General features: G+C 37.8%; 1 protein-coding gene across 8 annotated transcripts in view; it reads left to right on the forward strand.

Moving 5' to 3' along the window:
• LOC103352161 (disintegrin and metalloproteinase domain-containing protein 32) overlaps positions 1–27,976 on the forward strand; it is a 175,236-nt gene that overhangs the window by 72,673 nt on the left and 74,587 nt on the right. For 7 of the 8 annotated variants that reach the window (XM_070068596.1, XM_008273944.4, XM_070068593.1 and 4 more), the window contains 4 exons: positions 3,577–3,713; positions 7,577–7,751; positions 19,588–19,680; positions 21,337–21,535. In XM_070068596.1, the coding sequence (XP_069924697.1) occupies positions 3,577–3,713; positions 7,577–7,751; positions 19,588–19,680; positions 21,337–21,535 (604 nt within the window). The remainder of the gene's footprint in view (positions 1–3,576; positions 3,714–7,576; positions 7,752–19,587; positions 19,681–21,336; positions 21,536–27,976) is intronic. The other variant, XM_070068594.1, reaches the window with a different exon arrangement.

Raw genomic sequence — 27,976 nt, forward strand, 5'->3', positions numbered from 1 at the left:
GAGCTGGATCAGTTGTGGAGCAGTCGGACTTGAACCAGTGTCCATGTGGGATGCCAGCATCGCAGGCAGCAGTTTTACATGCTTTGCCACAATATGGGTGACTTATTTCCATATGTTGAGCCATCCTCATATCCCTGTGATAAATCCCACCTGATCATGATATGTGATCTTTTTGATGTATGGTTGGATTCAATTTTCTAGTATATTGTGGAGAATTTTTGCACTTATTTTCATCAGGAAGACCTGTCTGTAGTTTACTTTTTTTTCTTTTTTGTCATGGCTTTGGTTTTGGTATCAGGGTAATGCTAGCTTCATAGAATGAGTTTGTAAGAATTTCCTCCCTGTCAATTTTTATGCAAGAGTTTGAGAATTTGAGAATTTGTCTTAGTTATTTCTTAAAAGCTTTTATAATTCATGAGTAAGTCCATCTTTTCCTGACCTTTCCGGGAGATTTTTTATTACTGATTCAATCTTATTATTGTTCTTGGTTTATTCAAGTTTTCTATGCCTTGATTGAATTTTTTGTAAGTTATTCTTATTCAGAAGTGTTGTCATGTCTAAGTTTTCCAGTTTTGTGGCATATTCTTACTCATTTTGTTGTTTAGTGTTGTAGTTAATAATGCAATTAAGTCTGTGATTATAAAGTAAATTGAAGTTATGTTATTGCAAATATTAAAGAAAAAAGAGAGGAGGGGCAATTGAGAGAGGGAGGCAGGGGAATGTAGTTACCTTCTTAGAATTGTATCTGTGAAATACACAGGTCTGTTCTCTGTTTTTAATTGAGATACAATTTAAAAAACTGTCCTTTATTTCTGTGGCATCAGTTGCAAACTATTCTTTTTTCGTCTCTTGATTTTATTTATTTGAAGCTTCTTTTTTTTCCTTAGCTAAAGATTTATCTTATGGAACTTTCTCTAGGATAAAGACATATTAAGCCACAAAACAAATCCCAACAAGATAAAAATTGGAAATTGTATCATGTGTATTTTTTTCTGACAATAACGGAATAAATCTACAAGTTACCAAGAAAATATAGGGCTGGTGTTGTGGCTCAGGAGATTAAGCTGCCACCTGCAGTCTTGGTATCTGGTTTGAGTCCCAGCTGCTACACATCCCATTCAGCTCCCTGCTAATGTGCCTTGGAAATCAGTGGAAGATGGGACAAGTAGTTAGGCCTCTGCTACTCATATGGGAGCCCAGTATGGAGGTCCAGACTCCTGACTTTGGCCTGGCCCAGCACCAGCCATTGTGGCTATTTTGGGGGTAAACCAGCAGATGGGATATCTCTGTTATCTCCCACCCCCTACTTTCTGTAACTCTGTTTTTCAAGTACTTAAGTAAATAATTAAATAAATCCTTTTTATAAAAAGAAATGAAAACAACTAAAGACACTTTAGAGACATTATACAAATACATGGAGACTGAGTAATATACTGAGTGAACAATGGATCATTGAAAGAAAGATAAATTTAAAAATTCCTTGAAACTAATGAAAATAAAAGTATAAAATACCAAAACTTATGGGATACAAAAAAAAGCAGTACTAAGAGGTAAGCTTATAGTAGTAACTACCCCTATCACAAAAATATAAAAATATCAAATAAACAGCCTAGCAGTGCATCTCAATGACCTAGAGAAACAAGAACAAATAAAACTTAATAGAAGGAAAATAATAATAAAGACAGCAGAGATAAATGAAAACTAAATAAATGAACAAAAGATCTGTGAAATAAAGAGTTGCATCTTTGCAAACAAAAACAAAATTGTCTTTAAAAAAAAGACTATTTGACAGATGTAGGGGAGAGAGAGAGAGAGAGAGAGAGAGAGAGAGAGAGATTGATTTTCCCTTTGCTACGTTGCACCCCAAATGGCCTCAAAAGCAAGGGCGGGGCCAGCTGAAGCCAGAAGTCAGGAGCTTTATCCACATCTACAGTGTGGGTGGCAGGGGCCCAGCATTTGGGCCATCCTTTGCTGCTATTCCCAGGCAATTATCAGGGAGTTTGATAAGAAGAGCATCAGGACATTAAGTGGCTCCCATATGGGATGCCAGTGTTGCAAGCTGTGGCTTTACTGGCCGTTCCATGATGCTGGCCCCAGTTTTCGGTTTTTTAATGTAGAGACTCTTACATTACTTGGGAGGTCTTCCTCCTCTGTTAACTCAATTGTTCCCAGCCCAAATTTCAGATTATATTGTGTTCCCTACCAAATTTAGTTTTCAGGAATTGTCCTCAGCCTCATCAATCCACAACAACACAAAATGAGTTACTTCAGTGCTGCTTCAGAGACGTTTTGATTATCTGTATGTTTAGTTCATTAGTCATAGATTTCCCTTTCTAATTTTCATTATATGTATTTGAAGGTGGTCGTAAGAAGCCAATTCACCTCCAATTCTTTTATTATTTATGTTTACACCATAGCAAATTATCTGTACCTTATCCCATGCCAGCTGATTTTGAGACATGATGAATTACCAGTGTACCATTCATGCTTGAAAGGAAGTTACCCGTGCACTTGCTTAATCCATGAGAAACCTAATCCATAAATGATACTTACAGAGTCTTTGCTCTGTGGCTTCTCCTAATGCAAGTCATTGTGATTAGCAGGAATCATACAATACACTTAAACTGGGCAATTTGATTATGTGGCCATACATGAGCTGGGAGGAGATTACACGAACTATCCTACATGAATATCAGAGCTCCTGTAAGAAATTAGGTTATTTGAAAACTATGGTCCATATAGTCAAAAGTCTATAAAAAAGCAAAGTTTCTTCATCAAATAAGGTCCTTATACATAGCTATGATAGCTTTCTTAAATTTGCTAAGCAATCAACTATTAAATTATGACAAAGATCTGCATAATCTCAGTATGCTTATATCTTAATACAACTTCATATGAAGAAGAGCTTCAACTATTTTTTTCGCTGTTCAAGGTTTATTTGGTGATTTAGGTTGTATGACACGTGGATAACTGGCTATATTGTTTATATGTAGATCATTCTTTTTACATTATATGGCAATGTACACCATTCATGCATAAAGTGAGATCCTTTAGAACAATTATGCATGAGACATGCAATATTGAATTTACACAATATTGGATCCTAGGAAGTGACTGGGAAAAAAGTTGAACTAAGCCCATCTGGTGAAGGAACCAGAAGTTATGTAGCACACAATCTAGTTGGAAGGTCAACTGGTGCCTGTGCAACATTGGCAGTGGTACCTCAGAGGTGGTGGACTATCTTAGGCTAACCAGTTTAGGATGACACAAAATTAAGTAGCCTCCAGCATCTGGGTGTAGCTATGGGATATTATAAACCATTATATTTCTAACTATAGGAAACTGATGGTTTTTCCCCTCCCCAGGCCATTATAATATCACAGATTAATCATGGTTCAAATAAAAAACATAACATGCATAGCCTCTAACTAAAACCATGTTGTAGCCTAGACAAGTGGTACAGCATTATGAACCATATCTCTTGAAAAAGAAAAAAGTTCAGAATTGTAACAAAATTATTTTAACCACCATGTAATGAATTATTTTTCATCTGAATTTTCTTTTCTTTTATTACAGTATCACAAGAGGATAACTTTGGAGGCATTTTCAGTTGTTGTCTCCCAGATGCTGGCACTCAGTCTAGGGATATCATATGATGATCCAAAGAAATGTCACTGCTCAGAAGCCATCTGTATAATGAATCCAGAAGCTATGTATGTTTTTTTAAAATACTTGTCTATTGGTCATGTTTATTTTGTTTTAAATATTCAAAGTGCAAAAATTCAGTATCTACATATAACACAAAGTAACTATGAATGGACCAATTAATGGGAAAACCTAGACATTTAAACTAAAATGTTAAGTTTATGGAGTGAAGTGTACCAGTAAAGACAGTTAGGGAGGCCGGCACCACGGCTCAATAGGCTAATCTTCCACCTAGCAGTGCTGGCACACCGGGTTCTAGTCCCGGTCGGGGCGCCGGATTCTGTCCCGGTTGCCCCTCTTCCAGGCCAGCTCTCTGCTGTGGCCTGGGAGTGCAGTGGAGGATGGCCCAAGTGCTTGGGCCCTGCACCCCATGGGAGACCAGGAGAAGCACCTGGCTACTGGCTTCGGATCAGCGCGGTGCTCCAGGAAGACCTCTCTCTCTCTCTGTCCACTCTGCCTGTCAAAAAAAAAAAAAAAAAAAAAAAAAAAAAGACAGGGAAAGCAAATCCAATCTGTAATATGTATTAGCATAGGAATTTTCATTTAGATACATATTTGAAAGCACTTACTTAATGCTGACATATTTAAACATATGTCATTAGGACGTAACAAGTAATGTTTATGTTAGAATCTTTGGTTTTGCTTTCGAAATAGTTTAATATTGTGAATAACATTAAAACCATCAAAATAATATAAAGTCTACTTGAATATGAGTATCAAATACATGGCATTTTTGTAGTTTTGGACAAATTACTTGACTGTGCTTAGATTAACCTTTCTTATTTTTCGATGGGAATAACCCTTTTATTTCAGAAGGTAATATAAGAATACAGTGAGAAAATAAAATAAAATTATATAGTTTCATAATTATGTGATAGGTTACCTGCAGTGATTTAAAAAATTTACAAATATCAATCAACATAAAGCATCAGATAAATGCTCCATCAGTTGCCTTTAGTATTTTGTGGATTTTCCTTTATAGAATATGATATATGATAGGAATTACCTATTTGTTACTGGAGAACTATGAAAAGTCAAACGTGAGAATAAGGCATCAATTTGAAAACATGATCTAGTCATAGTTACACCTAAGTATCATCAAAGGTGTTAATGTTCATATTCTAAAAATAAAACAAACTGAAACGTATATACTTATAATTTTCTCTAAAATAGTCATTATATAAACAAATATCCATGTAAGGATACATGATAAATATATGCCTTCCTTATAGATGCATACATGGAATAAATACACATTTACAGACATACTCATGTGCTCACTCCAACTTTGGAAATATGGTAGGGAGCACTACTTTCTTTATTATCATTCTCTTCTATCACTTTCTTTCCCTGTTCTTTGAACCCAGAAGCTAGGCTAGTTCTGTTATTGTTTATCATCAAGCTCTAGTAACATTATTTGGGAATAAAACAAATATAGAATTAGAATTCTGAATGCAAAATATCAAACAAAAACTGAAGATGATTGATCACAAACTTTGGGGACATGTATTCTTAACTTAATTGCCATTATGGACAGCAAAATAGTATGAATAATTGGGGATTGTATATTGTTGAGGTGACTTACTTGAACTTTTTTCATTTGCTTATCTTTTCTTTTAAAGATTTATTTATTTGAAAGTCAGCATTACACAGAGAGAAGGAGAGGCAGAGAGAGAGGTCTTCCATCTGCCACTTCACTCCCCAGTTGGCCGCAACGTCTGGAGCTGTGCTGATCAGAAGCCAGGAACCAGGAGCTTCCTTTGGGTCTCCCGTGTGGGTGCAGGGGCCCAAGGACCTGGCCCATCTTCTGCTGCTTTCCCAGGCCATAGCAGAGAGCTGGATCAGAAGTAGAATAGCTGGGACTTGAACTGGTGCCTATATGGGATGCTGGTACTGCAGATGGCGGCTTTACCCGCTATGCCACAGTAACTGTCCCTCATTTGTTTATCTCAAAAGTAGAGAAGCATTGTTAAAATTTTCATTTAGAATCCTAGCCACACATAATTTATCCTACCCACATACATGATGATGTAGATACAGAAACAAATATTGCAAATTTTCATTAAAATTTTTCATCAACTTCCAAAACATCAGTTTTAATCTAAATGGAGATACTTTATGGTATTATATAATAATCAATAATGAATTATGTGGTTCAGAGTACGTGAATTTGTAATCAAACGTCTCTTACCACTGCCAGCCACTGGTTACCACCATCCTACCCATTACTTCTAAGAATTTGATTCTTTCATATTTCACATCTAAATAAGACCATGTAGTATTTTTCTTTCTGTAATTAACTTATTTCACTTAGCATAATGCTGTTTATGTTCATCTTTGTTGTTATAGACTTTAAAGTCTTCATATTCTTGTGTATACCAGTGGTTTCTTGATAGTCACAGGATATCGGTTATAGGACCCTCACCCCATGTCTACCTCAAGATACTGATAGCCACAGATGCTCACATCCTTTCCATAACATAGTGTAGAACAGAATGAGAAATCCTAATCTGAAAATACTAAACCCCAAATTCTCCAGAATCTGAAAGTGTTGGAGTACTAACATGATACCACAGGTGGTAAATTCCATAATCTCATAAGATAGTCACAGTCAAAATGTAGATTCACTAAAAACAATCCATAAATTACATTCAGAACATGTGTATTATGTGTATGTGAAAGATTAATTTCACATATTCAAGTTATCTGATTAGGTCTAAGTGAATATTTCAAAATCGAAAAAAAACAATCTGAAGTCTGAAAAATTTCTTGTCCTGGTTGTTTTGGACTATGGGTACTCAACTTACACACTCCTATATGCTTAAATCATTTCTACAATAGCTAATGCAATATAAATGCTACATAAATAGTTGTTGCTGTATTTTTTCGTAATGGTTATAAGAATCAAATCCTGTGCTTATTCAGTAGAGACAGTTCTTTTTTTTATATTCTCCATCTGTGGTTGCTTGAGTCCATAGTGTAGAATCTGCAGATACAAAGGGCCAACTTATATTTACCACATTTTTTTCTTTCCTCATTCGTCTACTGATGTACATGTAGGTTAATTCCATATTCTGCCAATTGTAAATTTGTGCAACATGGTTACAATAATTAATAATATTCTACTGATACTTGAAAATTGCTAAGAGTAAACTTCAATACTAATTGCACCAAAATGCTGTATTAATTAGTTTTATTTAATTGTTCTATGGTTTTTATAAATAACATAACATAGATATAATTTAAAATATATAAAATAGTTATATATACAAATATATATATAATTTATATAACAAAAATAGCTGTATTAATACTCATTCTGCAGGTTAATAAGGTGTCTGTATTTTGAGGTTTGTGGTAAAGATTAAATAATCAAGTATATATTATACTAGATGTTCACTTAGTGTCAGCCTACTCCTTTCCTTACATATTTTTACTGCATATCAAAACTAACAAATCCACTGGAAATATTCTCTGAAGTTTTTTTAAATAATAGTGTATAGGTATAATTGTATATAATGTATAGTTTCTCTGAAATCTTTGAAGGGTTCAGGACTAAGCATAGTATAACTTGTTTAATAAAGATTTGTTGTCAGTTGGGTGTTAATTTTTATCTGTAGCAATGTCTATTGCAATCTTTTAAATTAGTTTATTTGGGTTTTTGCTATTGAGTTGCATGTAATTTTTAAAAAACAAAGACATACATTCAGGTGAAATCAAATGACCTCTTTGAGAATAAATTTGACCTTTTAGCAGTTATTATCAACATTCTGTTCCTAATTAATTTTTAAAATTTGAAAATTAATTTGTTAATATAGAATTATGTTTTCAGAAGTATCATGCCAATAATGTTTTATGGATTAATCTTTAGGACATCCAGTGGTGCAAAGACTTTTAGCAATTGCAGTTTGAGTGACTTTAAAAGTCTCATTTCAAATGAGGGTGCCAGCTGTCTTCAGAATAAACCACAAATGCAAAGAAAGAGGATAGTCTGTGGCAATGGCAAAGTAGAGGGCACTGAATTCTGTGACTGTGGTACTGCAGAAGTAAGTCTACAACTAGGAAAACGCATTAAGAAATTCATTGTTTTAGTTTGTCTCATTTTTGTTTTTTCATTTTCATAAATGTTTTGTACAATTTTAAAATATACTACAAAATTATTGATAATGGGACAAAAAGAGAATCTAAAAAGAGCTTTTGGGTTATAAATCAAATGTGTAAGAATAAGATCATTCCAATCTCTGCTTAACCTTCAAACATTGATATGTGTTTATTAAATATTGTGCTAGCAGCACATCACATGCCCATTAGTGTATTACTTCACAGTGGGTACAGTACTCTGGTGAGGGAATCTGTTATCAGTTTGCAATCTGAATATGAAGTGATGTTATCATTCACTTGTGGGGAAGCCGTGGTATTACAATGAAGTACAAAAAGTCCAAGGTACAAGTTTTACATATCATTCAGTATTTGCAGCAATACTACCAATATGGTAGATTTCCTTGATTAAAGATAGATATAAAATATGTTGTTTTGTTACATTCTTAGAGCTGAATGACTTGCACTCACATTATATTAATTATGATGTGAAATCATTTAGTTGAACAGGTCCTCCCTATGTTTTTAAAGAATTTAAAATGTACCTATTTGATTTTTAAGCTTTTAATTTCAGGTGTTTTATATTGTTAGCAACTTATATTATTATGGCCTATTTGTCATAATTAATGAACCACACCTAGCTTCTCCTGCTTTTGGAAACTCTCTCTTTGCCTCCAACCCCTCTAAGCCTCTGGTAATCAACTTTCTGCATTTGGACTGAATTTTTTTGTTATTTTTAGCTCCTATATATAGGGAGAACATGTGGTACTTGTCTTTCTGCATCTAGCTTAAATCACTTAACATCATGTCCTCTTGTTCCAATAACTTTCCTGCAAATGACAGGATTCCTTTCTTTTTTATGGCTAATATTCCACTATATATACAATGTATTTTTTTCATAATTGTGATTTTATTGGTGTTGAGAATCAATACACAGACATTTCAATTTGTATATAATTCTTTTATTTTATTTTATTATTTTTTTTTTGACAGGCAGAGTTAGAGACAGGGAGAAAGGTCCTTCTTTTCCGTTGGTTCACCCCCAAAATGGCCGCTACGCCTGGTGCGCTGTGCAGAAATGGCCACTACGGCCGGTGCACTGCACGGATCCAAAGCCAGAAGCCAGGCACTTCCTCCTGGTCTCCCATGGGGGTGCAGGGCCCAAGCACTTGGGCCATCCTCCACTGCCTTCCCGGGTGGAAGAGGAGCAACCGGGACAGAATCCGGCGCCCCAACCGGGACTAGAACCCGGGGTGCCGGTGCCGCAGGCAGAGGATTAGCCAAGTAAGCTTCAGTGCTGGCCCCAATTTGTATATAATTCTTAACATAGGTACTGAAAATCTTAAAAAAAACATGAATTTTCATTCTTTTTTTAAAAAGTTATTCCAGTAACTTTCCATGGAGGCTTTCAAGTATGAGTATCTTCAAGTGTCGCTGTTACATAAATCCCACCAATTCACAATTTAATGTACACAACATGCTCACATTTTGAGGCTTTTGCAGCACATTAACAAAACTATTAGGAAACCTGCACTACCACACTTGAAGACGTTACAGACCACACATAGTTCTGACAGAGCAACAAGGAGTGCTTTTCTGTAGGAAACAATTCTACTAAACAACACAGGAGAGGTAACAAAATATTGAAGACATGTTGAATGCATAGTCATTGCTCCAAATTGCCATTTAGTGTGTGTTGTACTGTGGGATATAAAAACTGTCCCCACCTATGGAATTTTAAACTGGCACCCAAAAGAGTCGAAGCCTCCCATGATTTAATATTCTATTTTCTGGTTGTACCAAAAAATGAACATCCAACAAATGATTTCACCTCTTAAAAAAATCAGTCACACTTTAAAAATGGGATGAACCTTAAAAATGTTCCTGGAACTACTAAAAAAACTTGCATTTTTAACTAGTTGATAAACATATTCATCTGGATTATACAAGAAGGGAGACTGGGACCACTGATATGACACAGTATATGATGTTTAGACTAGTTTATTTCTCTTCTGCTTCATCAGAGATTGGACTCTTCAATTTTAGTTTCTCCTCTTTCTGCACTCAACTCTTCTTTAGTTTGTTGATGGGCCACCTTGGCTGTTTTCCCTTTGCTTCTCTCTTATCCTGTGCTTGCACTTTTTTCTCTGGTGACTTATCTTTCCCAAATGCCTTCTTGGGCTACATTTCCACTTTTGCATAAGCAAATCTAGCTGACAGCCTTAAGGATCTCCTCCTGGGCTCTTCCTTAACTCCCCAATCCCACCTCTTCTTGGCAGAACTGCCTTCCTTCAGTGAAGCATCCACCATCTGGGTTCTCCAGCGGTTTCTCTTGTATATCAGGCCTACTTGGGTAGACCTGTTTTATGGTCTCTACACAATAGTGAGCTGGCTTTTCAGAGCCTTCTGATGGCAGAAGTCTAGCTGGATTGAAGACTTGTCATACTTTGAGAATTACCTTGGGGGTGAATCTAAAAGGAGAGCCTGGTATTTAGTAAGGTTTCCTCTCTCTCTCTCTCTCTCTCTCTCTCTCTCTCTCTCTCTGTGTGTGTGTGTGTGTGTGTGTGTGTAGATATGGTGAGCACATTTCATGTATTTCACATATATAGATTTAGGATCACAGTGATACTTCTCACCATACTCTCCCACCCACCCATGCTCCCACCATCCCCTCTCCTTCCTTTCTTATCTTAATTTTTACAATGACATACTTTTAGTTTATATTAAAATCATAAGCTTAACCCCTCCCTCCCACTAAGTAATGAATTCAACAAACAGAAACAAGAAAAAAAATCACTGTTAGCCACTGTGTCTTTTAATCTCTAGAGCCCTTTTATCTTATATGAAGCTTGAATATCAAGAATTTGGTGTAATGTCAACCTGGTGGTTTCCTCCACCAACATTATAATAGGAATAACTCCCTCAAGCATCTAAACCATCCCCCAGCCACTGAATCCAGGTATTTAGAAAAGTAGGCCACCAGTGATGAAAGCAGGCCCAGATTCTGGGTGAGTGAACCCAGGACATGCATTGCTTTCTTTCCACAAACAGTGTGTAGGGCTTGTCTAGAAAAGGGATCCCCAGTGAAAGGGTATATCCTCATTCTTTTGGCATATCCTTAATCTTTTTTAAAAGATTATTATTTATTTGAAAGAGAGTTACACAGACAGCGGAGCGGCAGAGAGAAAGGGGGGTCTTCCATCTGATGGCTCACTAATCGGCCACAATGGCCCGAGCTGCGCCAATCTGAAGCCAGGAGCCAGGAGCTTCTTTTTAGTCTCCTACGTGGGTGTAGGTGCCCAAGGACCTGGGCCATCTTATGCTGTTTTCCCAGGACATAGCAGAGAGCTGGATCGGAGGAGGAGCAGCCGGGTCTCGAACTTGTGCCCATATGGGATGCTGGCGCTTCAGGCCACGGCATTAACCCACTGCATCACAGTGCCAGCCCCTATCCTTAATCTTTGGAAAGGTCTTTTGTTTGTTCTGTCCATCTCAGTGGGTCATTGTGAGGAATCATTTAAGGCCTCATGAAGGGTTTGGCTATCAATCTAAATTTTGGAATACAGATTTTGAATAAGCTTTCCATTCCCAGGAATGTTCTTTTTTTTTTGACAGGCAGAGTGGACAGTGAGAGAGAGAGACAGAGAGAAAGGTCTTCCTTTGCCGTTGGTTCACCCTCCAATGGCCGCCGCGGCCGGCGCGCTGCGGCCGGCGCACCGCGCTGATCCGATGGCAGGAGCCAGGAGCCAGGTGCTTTTCCTGGTCTCCCATGGGGTGCAGGGCCCAAGCACCTGGGCCATCCTCCACTGCACTGCCTGGCCACAGCAGAGGGCTGGCCTGGAAGAGGGGCAACCGGGACAGAATCCGGTGCCCCAACCGGGACTAGAACCCCGTGTGCCGGCGCCGCTAGGCGGAGGATTAGCCTAGTGAGCCGCGGCGCCGGCCCTCCCAGGAATGTTCTTTGCTGTTTCTTTGTTCTGTGGTGGCCCTATATCTAATATATAGATTCCTTCCATTTAAGCAAGAAGGCACACTTTTGTGCATTGTGGAACCACCTAAATTCCTGGGCCTTGCCATTTCCTAGGTAATGTCATGAGGGAACTGAGAGATCGCTGCTGTTAGAACTGTGGGAAATCCTTTTTTCAGTGCTTGCCTTTTTTACATTGAGGGCAGGGGCCAAGTGGGATTTTCAGGTGGGGACATTTCCTGTGCCAGCGCCCCAGCCTCCCACACCTAGGACATTCCTTGTGGGCTTTTCATCCATAGGAGGGCATCTCTTGTTTTGGCCTTGAGGTTACTAGGCACTGGCTGCAGTGACTATTATTCCATTAGCTGGTTATCTGGACTATTAGTCCTTGTGTTGGAATATCCTTTTCTCTTCACCTTTTTCTCTACTATAAAATACTTGTAATAAAAGTTTAGTAGTAAAACATAGGGTTATGGGTTTCCATGACCAATTTCTGGAGTTTCATCCAAATATCTAGGGTTGGCTGACTGATGAAAGAAGTACCAGTTACGATTTGCTCTTCTTGATTGCTGGAGTCTATGTTACTTAATTTTCTTAAGGCCTCTACTCCCTGTCCCTGGAATAAGGCAGGATTTTCTTCCTTATACTGTATTGCTTACCCGACTTTGTCATAATTTTTTTTTAACTTTTATTTAATGAATATAAATTTCCAAAGTATAGCGTATGGATTACAATGGCTTCCCCCCCATAACGTCCCTCCAACCCGCAACCCTCCCCTTATCCACTCCCTCTCCTCTCCCCTTCCATTCATATCAAGATTCATTTTCAATTCTCTTTAAATACAGAAGATCAATTTAGTATACATTAAGTAAAGATTTCAACAGTTTGCTCCCACACAGAAACATAAAGTGAAAAATACTGTTTGATTACTAGTTATAGCATTAAATCTCAATGTACAGCACATTAAGGACAAAGATCCTACATGAGGAGTAAGTGCACAGTGACTCCTGTTGTTGACTTAACAAATTGACACTCTTGTTTATGGCATCAGTAATCAACCTAGGCTCTTGTTATGAGCTGCCAGGGCTATGGAAGCCCCCTGAGTTCACTGACTCTGATAATTTTTAGACAAGGCCATGGTCAAAGTGGAAGTTCTTTCGTCCCTTCAGAGAAAGGTACCTCCTTCATTGATGACCCATTCTTTCCACTGGGATCTCACTTGCGGAGATGTTTCATTTAGTTTTTTTTTTTTCCCCAGAGTGTCTTGGCTTTCCATGCCTGAAATACTCTCATGGGCTTTTCAGCCAGATCTGCATGCCTTAAGGGCTGATTCTGAGGCCAGAGTGCTGTTTAGGACATCTGCCATTCTATGGGTCTGCTGTGTATCTCACTTCCCATGTTGGATCATTCTCTCCCTTTTTTATCCTATCAGCTAGTATTTGCAGACACTATTCCAAAGGGACAAATACCACTTGTTCTCCTTGATAGGTGACAACTAACTGAGCACCAAAAAGGAAACCTGTTAAAGTGAAATGAACACTCTGAGAAACGGTGACTTGATCAGCCCTCACCCTGACTGTTGATGAGCAACTTGATATGTTATCCCTCTTAGTATTTTTTTTTGTTTGTTCTACTTAATACTTTTGTTGAATACTATAATCAATACACAATTCTTCTTAAGTGCTGAAACTTAACTGAAAAGTGATCGCTGTTAAATATAAGAGTGGGAATAAGAGAGGGAAGAGATGTGCAATTCGGAACATGCTCAAGCTGACTTACCTCAAACGGTAGAATTAGAAACATACCAGGGGATTCCAATTCAATCCCATCAAGGTGGCACGTACCAATGCCATCTCACTAGTCCCAGTGATCAATTTCTGTTCACAATTGATCATAATGATAGGACTAAGAACCAAAGGGATCACATAAACTTTGTCATAATTTACAGGCTTCCCTGAACAGTTTTTTCATCCAAGCCAGTAGACAGGTAACCATATGGTCTTGGAGCTTTAAATCAGCAATACATCCTTGATAATTCCAATTAGTTTGTCTTAGTGGGACTGCTGTAGCTTCAACAGCATATTTCCTGGATCATTCAGCCACCAAGGAGTGAGCATAAGCTTAAGCCTCAGCCCAGATTTACTGTTTCTCCCTTTGGGGAGAAGTGGATAAGAGTTTGTGTGGTTCAATCCAGATGAGGTTAAAGGTCAGAATTAATGCATGAAGCTTTTCAGATATTCTGAAAACTGCCCTGGCTTTTGTTTATATTAACCTAAGTCGGTCATGGAGAAAGGGACATGTACTCTAATTTACTCAGCATCTTCATTTACCACCTTTCAGGATATCAAATCCACCTGGAACCATTTGTTTGCAAGCTCCCTTTGTCCTGCAAAGCCACACTGTCAGGGAGAGCAAGGTAACAGCGTTCTTTCCACAAGGAGCACAAGTTTCAGCAAACATGTCTGAGTTTATTCACAGCCACCTACACTTTTTAAAGGGCAGGGAGAAGGGGTGTAACTTACTCTGGGGAACACTAACTATAGGACAGAACCTACACTGGCGACAATATGCCTCTACAATCAGCTTGAAGGTTGCGTAGCCAGGGTAGCTTTCCAGGTGGTCCTGATGGACCTGGGCCACACCCAAGAGTAGTTTACCTGATTGGCAGAAGGCAGGGGTAGAGAGTAATGTAACTGGGGCTCCCGCCGCCTGCCACTTCTCAGGCTGACTGCATGGATTAGACAGGCAGTTTCACTGGATCGCCCACACCCTATGGGAGAATCCATACTTTTAAATATATTGATTTCTGACACATTTCAGTACAATATGTTTCGTTTTCAAAATGGCAAGTGTTTTTTGTTGTTCAAATTTTTATACCATTTCTTTATTAAAAAATATTTGTTTATTTATTTGAAAGGTAGAGTTGCAGAGAGAGAGAGAGAGACAGATCTTCCATTCGCTGATTTACTCCCTAAATGGCCATGACAGCCAGGGCTGGGCCAGGCTAAAGTCAAGAGCACAGGATTTCTTCTAGTTCTCCCATGGGGGTTATAGGGAGCGATGCACTTAGCCCATCTTCTGCTGGGTTCCCAGACACATTAGCAGGTAGCAGGATCAGAAATGTTGTAGCTGGGACTCAAACTGGCACTTGTATGGGATTCTGCATTGCAAACAGTAGTCTAACCTACTAAGCCAAAATGCCACCCCTCTATTATCCTTTCTAATTATCTTTTTTTAACTTTTATTTAATGAATATAAATTTCCAAAGTACAGCATATTGATTACAATGGCTTCCCCCCCATAACGTCCCTCCAACCCGCAACCCTCCCCTTATCCACTCCCTCTCCCCTTCCATTTATATCAAGATTCATTTTCGATTCTCTTTATATACAGAAGATCAATTTAGTATACATTAAGTAAAGATTTCAACAGTTTGCTCCCACACAGAAACATAAAGTGAAAAATACTGTTTGATTACTAGTTATAGCATTAAATCTCAATGTACAGCACACTAAAGACAAAGATCCTACCTGAGGAGTAAGTGCACAGAGACTCCTGTTGTTGACTTAACAAATTGACACTCTTGTTTATGGCATCAGTAATCATCCTAGGCTCTTGTCATGAGTTGCCAAGGCTATGGAAGCCTTTTGAGTTCACCAACTCTGATCATATTTAGACAAGGTTGTAGTCAAAGTGGAAGTTCTCTCCTCCCTTCAGAGAAAGGTACCTCCTTCATTGATGACCCATTCTTTCCACTGGGATCTCACTCAAGGAGATCTTTCATTTAGTTTTTTTTTTCCCCAGAGTGTCTTGGCTTTCCATGCCTGAAATACTCTCATGGGCATTTCAGCCGGATCTGCATGCCTTCAGGGCTGATTATGAGGCCAGAGTGCTGTTAGGACATTTGCCATTCTATGGGTCTGCTGTGTATCTCACTTCCCATGTTGGATCATTCTCTCGCTTTTTGATTCTATCAGCTAGTATTTGCAGACACTAGTCTTGTTTATGTGATCCCTTTGGTTCTTAATCCTATCATTACGATCAATTGTGAACAGAAATTGATCACTGGGACTAGTGAGATGGCATTGGTACGTGCCACCTTGATGGGATTGAATTGGAATCCCCTGGTATGTTTCTAATTCTACCGTTTGAGTTAAGTCAGCTTGAGCATGTTCCGAATTGCACATCTCTTCCCTCTCTTATTCCCACTCTTATATTTAACAGCGATCACTTTTCAGTTAAGTTTCAGCACTTAAGAAGAATTGTGTATTGATTATAGTATTCAACAAAAGTATTAAGTAGAACAAACAAAAAAATTACTAAGAGGGATAACATATCAAGTTGCTCATCAACAGTCAGGGTGAAGGCTGATCAAGTCACCGTTTCTCAGAGTGTTCATTTCACTTTAACAGGTTTCCTTTTTGGTGCTCAGTTAGTTGTCACCTATCAAGGAGAACAAGTGGTATTTGTCCCTTTGGGATTGGCTTATTTCACTCAACATAATGTTTTCCAAATTACTAAGAGGGATCACTTTTCAGTTAAAATTTAAACACCCAAGAATAATTGTGTGTTAATTACAGAGTTCAACCAATGGTACTAGAGCAAAAAAGAATACTAAAATGGATAAAGTATTACATTGTACATCAACCGTCAGGACAAGAGCTGATCAAGTCACTGTTTCTCATAGTGTCCATTTCACTTCAACAAGTTTCCCCTTTGGTGCTCAGTTAGTTGTCGCCAATCAGGGAGAACATATGATATTTTCACTTACTAAGAGAAGAGAGTTTAAGTCTTCCATAAATATTGTAAATTGCTTATTAATCTTTTCAGATAGTTTTTATATTAGGTTTTTGAAGCATTACTACCTTACTTAAATATTGCTAGGAGTTTTTATGGCTTTTGATGAATTGACTAATCATGAAATACTTTCTTTAACCTTGGTAAATATTCTTTATCTGACATTAATATGGTTACTCCCGCTTCCTCATGACTAGTGTTTGGGTGCTGTGTCTTTTGATTCCCTTTTACTTTTAGTTGATATTAGCTATTAGCTAATTAATACAGATTTCTTGTAGCTATCACATAGTTGGATCTTTTTATCCACAGTGATAATATCCGTCTTTTAGCTTATGTGTTTAATATATTTTGTTTTTTAATAATTAATGTGGTTGAGTTCATATGCATCTTTTTTCTGTTTGTCTACCTGTTCTTTTCCTATCTTTGTATCTAGCTTTGTATTCTATTATCCGACTAGATGTCTGTATTTTTTAATGTGTCCACGTTTCATCATGTTAACTAAAACACCTGAGAAGAGCTTGTTAGTAAGGAAAAGGTTTCTTTCAGCTCACATTATGAAGGTTTCCGTTCAGGTTCATGTACCCCGTAGTCCAGCATCTGTGGAGGCTGAGCATGGCAAGTGTGGAGGAGTGATCGCATGATGATCCAGGAAACGCAGAGAGAACCCAGACTGAACTCAAACTCAAAATAATCAGTCATTCTCAAGAAACACCCACTGAGGAAATGTCTCCAATACTCTAAAGACCTTCAAGTAGTCCCATTTCTTAGCTAACACAGTGAAAACAAATCTCCATCCTTAGGCCATCAACCATTAATTTTAAGACATAAGAAGTTCAACACCTGCTTGAGTTTTGAGGAGACAAGTCATGCTGTAATATTAAAATTTCATTTATTTATTTGAAAGGCAGAGATACAACGAGTAGAGAGGGAAAGAGAGAGAGGGAGACACAGAGAGATTTTCCATGTACTGGTTCGCTCCCTAAATGGCCACAACAGACGGGGCTGGACCAGGCAAAAGCCAGGAGCCAGGAGCTTCTTCCAGGTCTCCCACGTGAATGCAGGGGCCCAAGAAGTTGGACCATCTTCTGCTGCTTTCTCAGGTGCATTTGCAGAGAGCTGGATCTGAAGTAGAGCTGCTTGGACCCAAACTGGTGCCCATATGGGATGCCAGCACTATAGGTGGAGACTGAACCTTCTATGCAACAGTACTTGCCCGCATAACATTTTGTTTTTAATGGTTCATGTAGAGTTTATACTGTCTTCCTTTAACTTACCTTGGTCTACTAGCATATTGTGTGATTCAACTTCACTTATATGGTATGGATTTTAAAGCAATATACTTACATTTCTACCTCCCCACTTATTGTAGTATTGATACCATACATTTTATTTCTATGTACATGGGTATTATTTTTCTTTAAGCAACTTTATTTTGAGGGAATTTAAAAGGAAGAAATTTTTGCCCTCAATTTCTTATTTCAAGAAGGCTTAATTCTTTTATGTGGTGAGTGTTTACACATTAAATCCCTTTTGCTCAGCTGCAGAAGTTCATCTACCAATTTTTCAGTGCAGATCAATAGGCAGTGAGCCTAGTGTTTATTTATCTGAAAATATTTTCACATTATATTTACATTTGTAAGGATATTTGTAAAGATATAAATGTAAGCATTATGATTACATTTGAAAGATATTTATTGGTTATAGAACTCTGTGTATACAGAGATTTTTCTTTTGGCTTTTCAAAGAGGATATTATAGTGTCCACAGTCTTTAGTTTTTTATTAGAAGTCATTGGGAAGTATTACCATTATGTTGTTGTGCATAAAGTGGTTTATTTCTCTAGCTATTTTCTTACATTTTTAAAAGATTTTATTTATTTGAGAGCTATAGTTACAGACAGTGAGAAGGAAAGACTGAGAGAAAGGTCATTCGTCCATTGGTTCACTTCCCCAAATGGCCACAGTATGGCTAGAGCTGCGCTGATCCAAAGCCAGGAGCCAGGTGCTTCTTCCTGGTCTCCCATGTGGGTACAGAGGCCCAAGGACTTGAGCCATTTTCTGCTGCTTTCCCAGGCCATGGCAGAGAGCTTGATTGGAAGAGGATCAGCCGGGACTAGAACCGGCGCCCATATGGGATGCCAGCGCTGAAGGTGGAGTATTAATCTACTATACCACGGCACTGGCCCCAATTTTCTGGCTATTTTCAAGATTTTTTTTTTTCCTCTTTGGATTTCAGTTGCTGATTCTGAACTGCATATATGTGGTGCTTTCGTATTTTTCCTGCTTGAAGTTTGATGAATCTGTGGTTCTCTAGGTTCTTGGTTTATTTCTGAATTTCAACAAAATAACAATAATTTCTTCACATACTTTTTGGCCTCCAATCTCCTCCCCAGTCCCTACCACATTTTGAAACTCCATTTGGCACGCACATTAGACTGAAGCCTCTTTTTTTGGCCTATTATCTGCCTTTACCTCTACCTAAGTAGTTTTTAATCACTTTTCCTTAAGGTTCACCTAAGTTTTTCTGCAATGTCTAGGACATCTTAAAACCCATCCTGTGATGACCACGACATAGAATTCTAGACTTCTTTCTTTTAGTGGCTTACTGTTCAGCAAAAATGCATTCAACTAATTCAGCAACTTTGGAGTCATCTTTGTTCAAGTAAATGAAATCATCATACTCTGCTTGGGAAAATAGCTGTAGGTGGAAAGCTGGTGACTTAGGGATTACTACATTTGCTTCTCTTCTCCATAGAGAATTTCCTGATATTCAGTTTCTGAGAAAAATTACTTCCTGTGTTTTCCATTTGGATAAGAAGGTAATTGGGGGTATCAGTTACTTCTGACCTGAAGTAAAAGCCTATGTTAGTATTTTCAATGTTAGAAGATGCTAAAATATAAATGTTAGCAATACTCATGTCTTCTCCCAAATTCGAAACTTGAAGCCAGAAAATACAGCTCCTACTAAAATTGATAATATTGTAGTAGTGTATTTTTACTTGTATGTTCTACTCATTTATAGCAATGTGGACCTGACAGTTGTTGTGATCCTGCAACTTGTCAGCTGCGACAAGGATTCAATTGTCTCTCAGGAGACTGCTGCTTACAATGCCGTGTAAGAATTATGTTTATTAACATTTTCTAATGACATAATAAATCATGTGTAGTTTACTCTAGAATACTTGGACTTAAGCTATAGTTCAATTACCCTTTTAATAAAAGAGTAAAAAATAATAAATTTAGACCATGTTTCTGAATTTGTGAATTTTTGTTTACTGTTTAGCCTTCTTTCTAATGCTAATATTTTCACTACCTTGATTTTTTGATGTCCTGATTTTCACATGTTATAAAACTCTTTAATACTGAGGATGTTCACTGAAAAGGACAATTATCCATTCAATATAAACTATATTTTATTCATAAATAAAGATGTACTGGTTATGATATATATCTGCAAATTTGTTGTTGAATGATATAGAAATTTTCCAAAAATGTATAAAGAGTAAAACTCACTAAAAACAATGTTTGTTTTCCAAATTGTAGCTGTAGCAAGATTTTAAGTTATGAAGTTATTATAGAAGAGCATTTGCCCAAAGGATCACAATTTAGTTTGAACAGTGAACAATTTGACTTCTGTTCCCTGTTTTCCATTAAACCCTTCCATCATATTTGTAACAGGTTCCTCATGAGAATATGTATGTTAAACTGTCTACCATGGGTTCTGTATTTTTGATTGATTTTTTTCTCATCACATGATTGCATTCTTTTTTTAATTTTGAAAAAATTACAGATACGGGTAGACACACACACACACACACAGAGAGAGAGAGAGAGAGAGAGAGAGAGAGAGAGAGAGAGAGAGATTTTCCATCTACTGGTTTATTTCCTAGATGGCCTAAATGGCAAGCGCTGACCCAGGCTGAAGCCAGAAGATAGGAGCTTCATCTGGGTCTTCCACAAGGTTGGTAGGGGTTCAAGCACTTGTTCCTTCCTCCGCTGTTTTTCCCAAGCCAATAGTAGGGATATGGATCAGAAGTGAAGCAGCTGAGACACAAACCAGTACCCAAAACCAGTACCCGATGGGACGGTGCATCCCAGATGGCAGTGTTACTTGCTATAACACACCACCAGCCCACGTGATTACATTCTTACCTCTACAATATTTTCTGTATCATCTAGATATAATAAGAAAAAGTATGATATGCCCATTTAAAAATATTTATATAGATTTTCAGAATGCTGCGTATGGAATTTACTAGAAGATTTCCAGGAGAAAAGATTATGATTAGGTTTCTTCTTCAAATACTTCTATTGTTTAACAACTTCTTTAATCACCCTTCTGTTTCCCTCTGTTCTGTCTGTTCTTTGTATCCCCCATTTGTCATATAAATTGTAAGTATTTCTTAATACAAACTGTGGATTTAATAGGAATATTTTATTTGGGAATTGAATAGATTGCTACAATATTTCACCAAATTAATAATTATCCAAAGTTAAAAATGATCTTTCCTCCCTTGTACTGAAAACACAAGTGAAACCTAGATCAGTTTGTGTAGTACTTTTTCAAATGTCTTATCTCCTAATTTTGTTTGATAGCATTCAGTTTATTTTTAAAGTATTAAGAAAATGCTATTAAAAGATTCTGATACTACTGAGAAAATAAGTCAAAATTTAAATATAAATATAAATCACTGACATAACTTGAAATAAATATTGAGAAACACAACAATCTTATATGTAATGCTCTATTTTATATTTTAATTTCCATTAGTTTAGGGGAGTCGATCATTTATGCAGGCCCCGTTTGCATCCTGAATGTGATTTGCCTGAATATTGTAATGGAAGCTCAGCAGAATGTCCAGTTGACATAACTCTACATAATGGAGTTCCATGCAAAAATAATGAGACTGTTTGTTATGAGGGGAATTGCCCTGATCTTGATATATTTTGTGAGTCAGTATTTGGAAAAGGTAATTTTTTTGTTACATCTAAATAACTGTCCCTCATTAATAAATAAAAATAGTATATTTTTAGATGTGTGACTTGATGTTTTAATATACATATACATTGTGAAAATATTTACCATAATTAAGCCAGTTAAAATATTCATCACTTCACATGGTTACCATTTTCTTTTTTTTTTTAAGATTTTATTTATTTTATTTCATAGTTAGAGTTACAGACAGAGAGAGGTAGAGACAGAGAGAAAGGTCTTCCTTCCATTGGTTCACTCCCCAAATGGCTGCAACAGCCGGAGCTGGTCTCCCATGTGGGTGCAGGGGCCCGAGGACTTGGGCCATCCTCTACTGCTTTCCCATGCCATAGCAGAGAGCTGGACTGGAAGTGGAGCAACCGGGACTCGAACCAGCACCCATATGGGATGCTAACCTACTGCGCCACGGTGCCAGCCTCACCATTTTCTATTAAATTTTCCTTAAGACCTACACTCTTAGAAAATTTCAGGTACATAATATAGTTCAAATCATTAACTATAGTCATATCTATATACATTAAATATCCTGAACTTACTTATTCATTTTGCTTAATTGAAACTTTGAACCCCATATCCAACATCTCCCACTTGCACTTTTGTCTAGTCTCTGGCAACCATCATTCAATTCTCTGCTTCTGTGATTTTGATAATTTTAGATTCTACATAAAAGTATTTTTCTTCCATAACCATCTGGCATATTTCACTTAGCATGTTGTCCTCCAATCTTTCTTCTCACAAATAACATTTCCTTCTTTACCAAGGCAGAAGAGAATTTCAAGGGTGTGTGGGGGTGTATGTGTCTAAGTGTATCTGTCTATAACTGTGTATAATTTTTTTCTCCTTTCATTGATGACAGAAATTCAGATTGTTTCCAACTTTGGATATTGTGAATAATGAAAACATGAACATGGTAGATCTTTGAGATACTGATTTTATTTCCTCTGAATGTATACATGCTAGGGAGATAACTGAATCATAACATAGTTCTAATTTTAATTTATTTTAGGAAGTTTTATTGTTTTCCATAGCAGATGCACCAAATTATGTTCTCACCAGCAATATACCTGAGTTCCTCTTTTCTGCATCCTTGCTCAAACTTTTTAAAAAACAATTTGTTTATTTATTTGAAAAAGGAGACGCAAAGAGAGAGATCTTCCATCTGCTGAGTCACTCTGCAAATGGCTGAAATGGCTGGGGCTGAGCCAAGCTAAAGAGGCTTCTTTCAGGTTTCCCAAGTGGGCACAGGGGCCCAAGCACTTGGACCATCCTCTGCTGTTTTCCTAGATACCAGTGGTATATGCTGTGGCTTTAACCTGCTCTACCGCAATGCCAGTCCCGCTTGATCATACTTAATCATGCGATTTTTTAATTTAAAAAATTTTGTTTAAGTTATACAAGTTTCATGTATTTCATATATACAGAGTTAGAAACAGTGATAATCCCCACCCTGCCATCCCTCCAACCTGTGTTCTATCCCTTCTTCCTTCTCCCTCTCCTATTCCCACTCTTAATTTTTACAAAGATCTATTTTTGGTTTACTTGTGACTCATAAGGATAACCCTACACTAAGAGTTCAACAGATAGTATGATGAAAAAAAAAAAGACACTGTTCCTCAACAGAAGAGACAAAGGCTGTAAAAAATCATACAGTCAAAATGTCCATTTCACCCCAATACATTACATTTTATGTATTTAATTAGTTACTCCAGATCAGGGAAAACATATAATATCCTGCCACTTTGTCAAATTATTTTATGAGTTTCAGTAATTCCTCAGGGAGTCTTTTTGATCCTCTCTCTATATAGAATCATGTCATCTGCAAATGGGGCTAGTTTGACTTCCTCCTTTCCCATTTATATCCCATTAATATCTTTTTCTTGACTAATGGCTCTGGCTAAAACTTCTGGTACTATATATTTAATAGCAATGTTGGAAGTGGGCATTATTTCTGGTTCCAGATCTTAGTAAAAATGCTTGCAGCTTTTACCCATTCAGTAAATTGCTGGCCATGGGTTTGTCATAAGTTGCCTTGATTGTGTTGAGGAATGTTCCTTCTATACCTAATTTGCTTAAACTTTTCATCATGAAAAGATATTGTATTTCATCAAGTGCTTTTTCTGCATCTATTGAGATAATCATATGGTTTTTGTTCTTTAGTTTGTTAATCTCCTGTATCACATTTATTTATTTGTGAAAGTTACATCCATCCATCCATCCCTGCATATCAGGGATGAAATTTGATAATTTCAAGTGAATTCTCTTAGAGCCCACTATATTTTCTTCTGTTTATTCTTCAATTGAAGCTCTCTGTTGAAATTTACAATTCAGTCAGTTCCATAGGTTCTGTTTCTGTTTTTAAAATTTGTATTCATTTTAACATAGGGGACAGAGGGAGAGGAGGAATGAGAGGATGGGTGAGAGAGAAGGAGACAGAGAGAGAGTGCGAGAGCGGGCTGCATCGCTGATTCTTTCTCTGAATACCCATAATAATCTTGAGGTAGGAACAGAGCTGGGAGCCAAAAACTCAATCCAGTTGTCACACATAGTGCTAGGAACCTTACTGACCTTACTGTCTGAGACATCACCACTGTGTCCAGGGATCTGCATTAGCAGGAGTTTGGGTCAGAAGCTGGGGTCAGTTACTGAACCCAGGTACTCCACTGTGACACATTGTCTTAACCATCATCTCAACCACTAGGTTAAATACCAACCTTATATTCATTTCTCTTTTAATAGTTTCTTTTATTAAATTACATATTTTGTTCTTACATTTCCCTTATATCTTTTAGTTTTCTGTGTTTGTTTTCTCATGTAGTTTAACTGAGTTTTCTTAAGACAATTTTTTTGATTTGTCTGGTAGTTCATAGATCTCCATTTCTTTAGCTTTAGTGACTGGCTCTTTATTTTGTTCTGTTGGTGGTATCATTTTCTATATCTTTTTTGTTTTTCTTATCGTTTTGCCTTGAGGCTTGATTATTTGAAGAAATTATCATCTTTTCCAATATCTACAGACTGGCTTTTGCAGGGGAAACTCTTCAAATATCAGCCCCACAATAGATGGTATGCAGGTTGACAGACTTCTATCAGAGAGTGGCCTCCTGTTTGGATTCATGGGGGAAGGCTTGTTCTGGGTCATGGCTGGGTGAGTCTTGTTCTAGGAGACATTGGACCAGCTATGTCTTTGGGTCCATTCTGTTGTGTCTTGTGTTTGAGGGTACAAGGGTGGTTTAGAGCCTAGACCAATGGAGACCAACTCAATACTAGGCTGGGGCCTTTTTGCCTAGTCTATCTATTCTGGCCTGACACTAGAATGCGCCTGGTACTTGGGTTTAATCTGACTTTGAAGGAGTCCTGGTACCTGGTGCTGAGGGAATTCCTAGGGCCTGGATTAGTGTGAACCTGTATCTGTAGGTGCTGGCCTAACACTGTGTCAGCCATAGCACTGTTTCAGGTGGATCAGTATAATTCTCAGTAGATTTGGAGTGTGGGTATATGAAAAATGGCCTGGAATTGGGGTGAATCTGGTTCCTAGTGAAGTTGGATGCTCACTTCACTACCATTTCCCCATGAATGAGCCTTAGTGTGGAGGGTATCTCTTTTAGCTCCATGCTGTATGTTCTAAAGGCAAAGTGATTCTGGTAAAGTTAAAGTGAAACTGTCTTTCCTATGCTGTTCGGTGCATTTTTTTCTCACATTTGTGCTCAGCCTGGGTACTGTAATCACATACCTGGAATCTGAAACTCTTCTGAGGGAAATTTCTTACATGATCTATGTGTATTTTTAATGTCAGTATTTTTCTGGGGAGACCAAGGCTGGAAGTGCCTAGACTACCATCTTGCGAACATTTTACAAATCCTTTAAAGAAAACATTTTTGGGGCCAGCGCTGTGGCGTAGTAGGTTAAGCATCCCCCAGTGTTGCCTACATCTCATATGGGCGCTGGTTTGGGTCTCAGCTGCTCTACTTTGTATGCCATAGGGAAATAATAAAATTGGTCTGTATAAAGATTGCTATGACTTGAATGTTTCCACCAAAATGCATGTAGGAAAACAATCCTTATTGTGAAGCAGTAGGAAGTGGGACCTTTAAGAGGTAATTGGGTCCTGAAAATTCTGCTTTTATGAGTGAATTAGCCCACTCATGAATTAATGGTTTAGTGTATTTTTTTTTGACAGGCAGAGTGGACAGAGAGAGAGAGACAGAGAGAAAGGTCTTCCTTTGCCGTTGGTTCACCCTCCAATGGCCGCCGCGGCCAGCGCACCGCGCTGATCCGATGGCAGGAGCCAGGTACTTATCCTGGTCTCCCATGGGGTGCAAGGCCCAAGGACTTGGGCCATCCTCCACTGCACTCCTGGCCCACAGCAGAGAGCTGGCCTGGAAGAGGGGCAACCGGGACAGAATCCGGCACCCCAACCGGGACTAGAACCCGGTGTGCTGGCGCCGCAAGGTGGAGGATTAGCCTAGTGAGCCGCGGCGCCAGCGGTTTAGTGTATTAATAGGCTATCAAAGGAGGGGCTTTATGATAAAACCAGACCTTTTTTTCTGGCTTTCTTAGTCTGCCTTGCCTTGTGATGTCCTCTGCTATGTTGCGGACCTTACCAGGAAGGCCTTCCCCAGATTCCAGTGTAAAATATTAGAGTTCAGAACTGTAGGAGAAATAAAATTCTTTTATACAAATAAGAAACTCAGCCTGTGGTATTCAGTTATAGCAACAGTAAATGGACCATGATAAAGTTCATTACTTTTTTTTTTTTTTTTTGGACAGACAGAGTTAGTGAGAAATACAGAGAGAAAGGTCTTCCTTTTGTCATTGGTTCACCCCTTCAAGTGACCGCTAAGGCTGGCGTATTGCGGCCAGCACGCCTGCTGATCTGAAGCCAGGAGCCAGGTGCTTCCTCCTGGTCTCATGTGGGTGCAGGGCCCAAGGACTTGGGCCATCCTCCACTGCACTCCTGGCCCACAGCAGAGAGATGGACTGGAAGAGGAGCAACCAGGACAGAACCGGCGCTCCAACCGGGACTAGAACCCAGGGTGCCGGCACCGCAGGCAGAGGATTAGTCTAGTGAGCCGTGGCGCCTGCCCAAATTTCATTACTTTCAACAGAAGCTGTCTTAACTCTTTGTGACCCAAAATATTCTTTTGCATTATCTCTTCAAATTGACTGTTATTTTCAATTTCTGACTTCCTCTGGATAGTCTTTTGGCATTTAACTTATATAATGGAATATCATCTTATGAAATGTTACATAGTAAAATGAAAGAATTTTGAAGATATAATAAAATTCCATAACCAATTTACTCTGGGTTATTCAAAAGGAAAATCATCCTGAGTTTGTCAGTACTAATTATGTGAGCCCATTTTTAATCATTTTATTTAAAAATACATATTTGTGGGGTACATTATAATACAAACACATGTACTTGATGTGTGTAGGTGAAATCAGGTTACTCAGCATCTCCATCTTTTTAATTATATGAGCTGTTCAGATATTAGAAATGTCAGAATGGTTCTGCTGCTGGTTTGAAACCCATATTTGGAGCATGTCCAGTGTCCAGAACCCGGGAGTTTTAAACCATCACCTGGATTTCAGCCCTGTGAGACTCTGAGCAGAGAAGCCCCCTCGCTGGCATTCTAGCCTACAGTAACTGTGACATAAAAAATGGATATGGGATTGAGCTGCCAAATCTTTTTTTTTAATACAGGAATAAGCATTGTCAGCGTATTAATGAAGGGCAAATGCATTAATATTTGTGCACTCAGTTTACACTTTCTAAACATAGAATGAAGTAATAGCTCATGGAAGAAATCTCATTGATTTTGTTATACACCTGTCTTTTTATGATTTCTCACTCAGGAAAGCCAAGTATGGTTTTCCATATTTTTTATTCTTCTCTATAACCTTTCACAGAACTCTCTTAGTGTATAGTTATGTAACTCTCTTCTTCCCTACAATTATCTTTTCTGATGTAAATGACTACAAGTGAAGAAAAAAGAGCAACGTCTATCTATATTTCTTTTCATTTATTTCTTTCTCTTTCCTTACAACCTTACTAGGAAAACTTTTGAGTTATTTAATAATGGAGAAAAAAAGACAAAAGAAACATATACCAAATCAAAATTAGATCAAAGAAATAAGGTACTAGTGTTAAGCAGGATATTGAAGTGACTGTAGTTCACAATAACTTCTTAAATCTTCTATGAGCAAATGGAAGAACAGAATTCCAAGAGTCCAGTCATAAAATAATGTCAAAGAAGGGGAAATGGTGATATCCTGACTACATCATATACCTTATATACAATTATAGAAATAAATACATGTACAGCCCCTAAATGGGCTAACCACTATTATGGTTAATAATATTTGTGAAGCATGCTATATGAGTAATATATGTTTAAATGCAAGTATATTTTAACTTTGA

The sequence above is a fragment of the Oryctolagus cuniculus genome, chromosome 2 (assembly GCF_964237555.1).
Source record: "Oryctolagus cuniculus chromosome 2, mOryCun1.1, whole genome shotgun sequence".
NCBI classification, from domain to species: Eukaryota; Metazoa; Chordata; class Mammalia; order Lagomorpha; family Leporidae; genus Oryctolagus; species Oryctolagus cuniculus.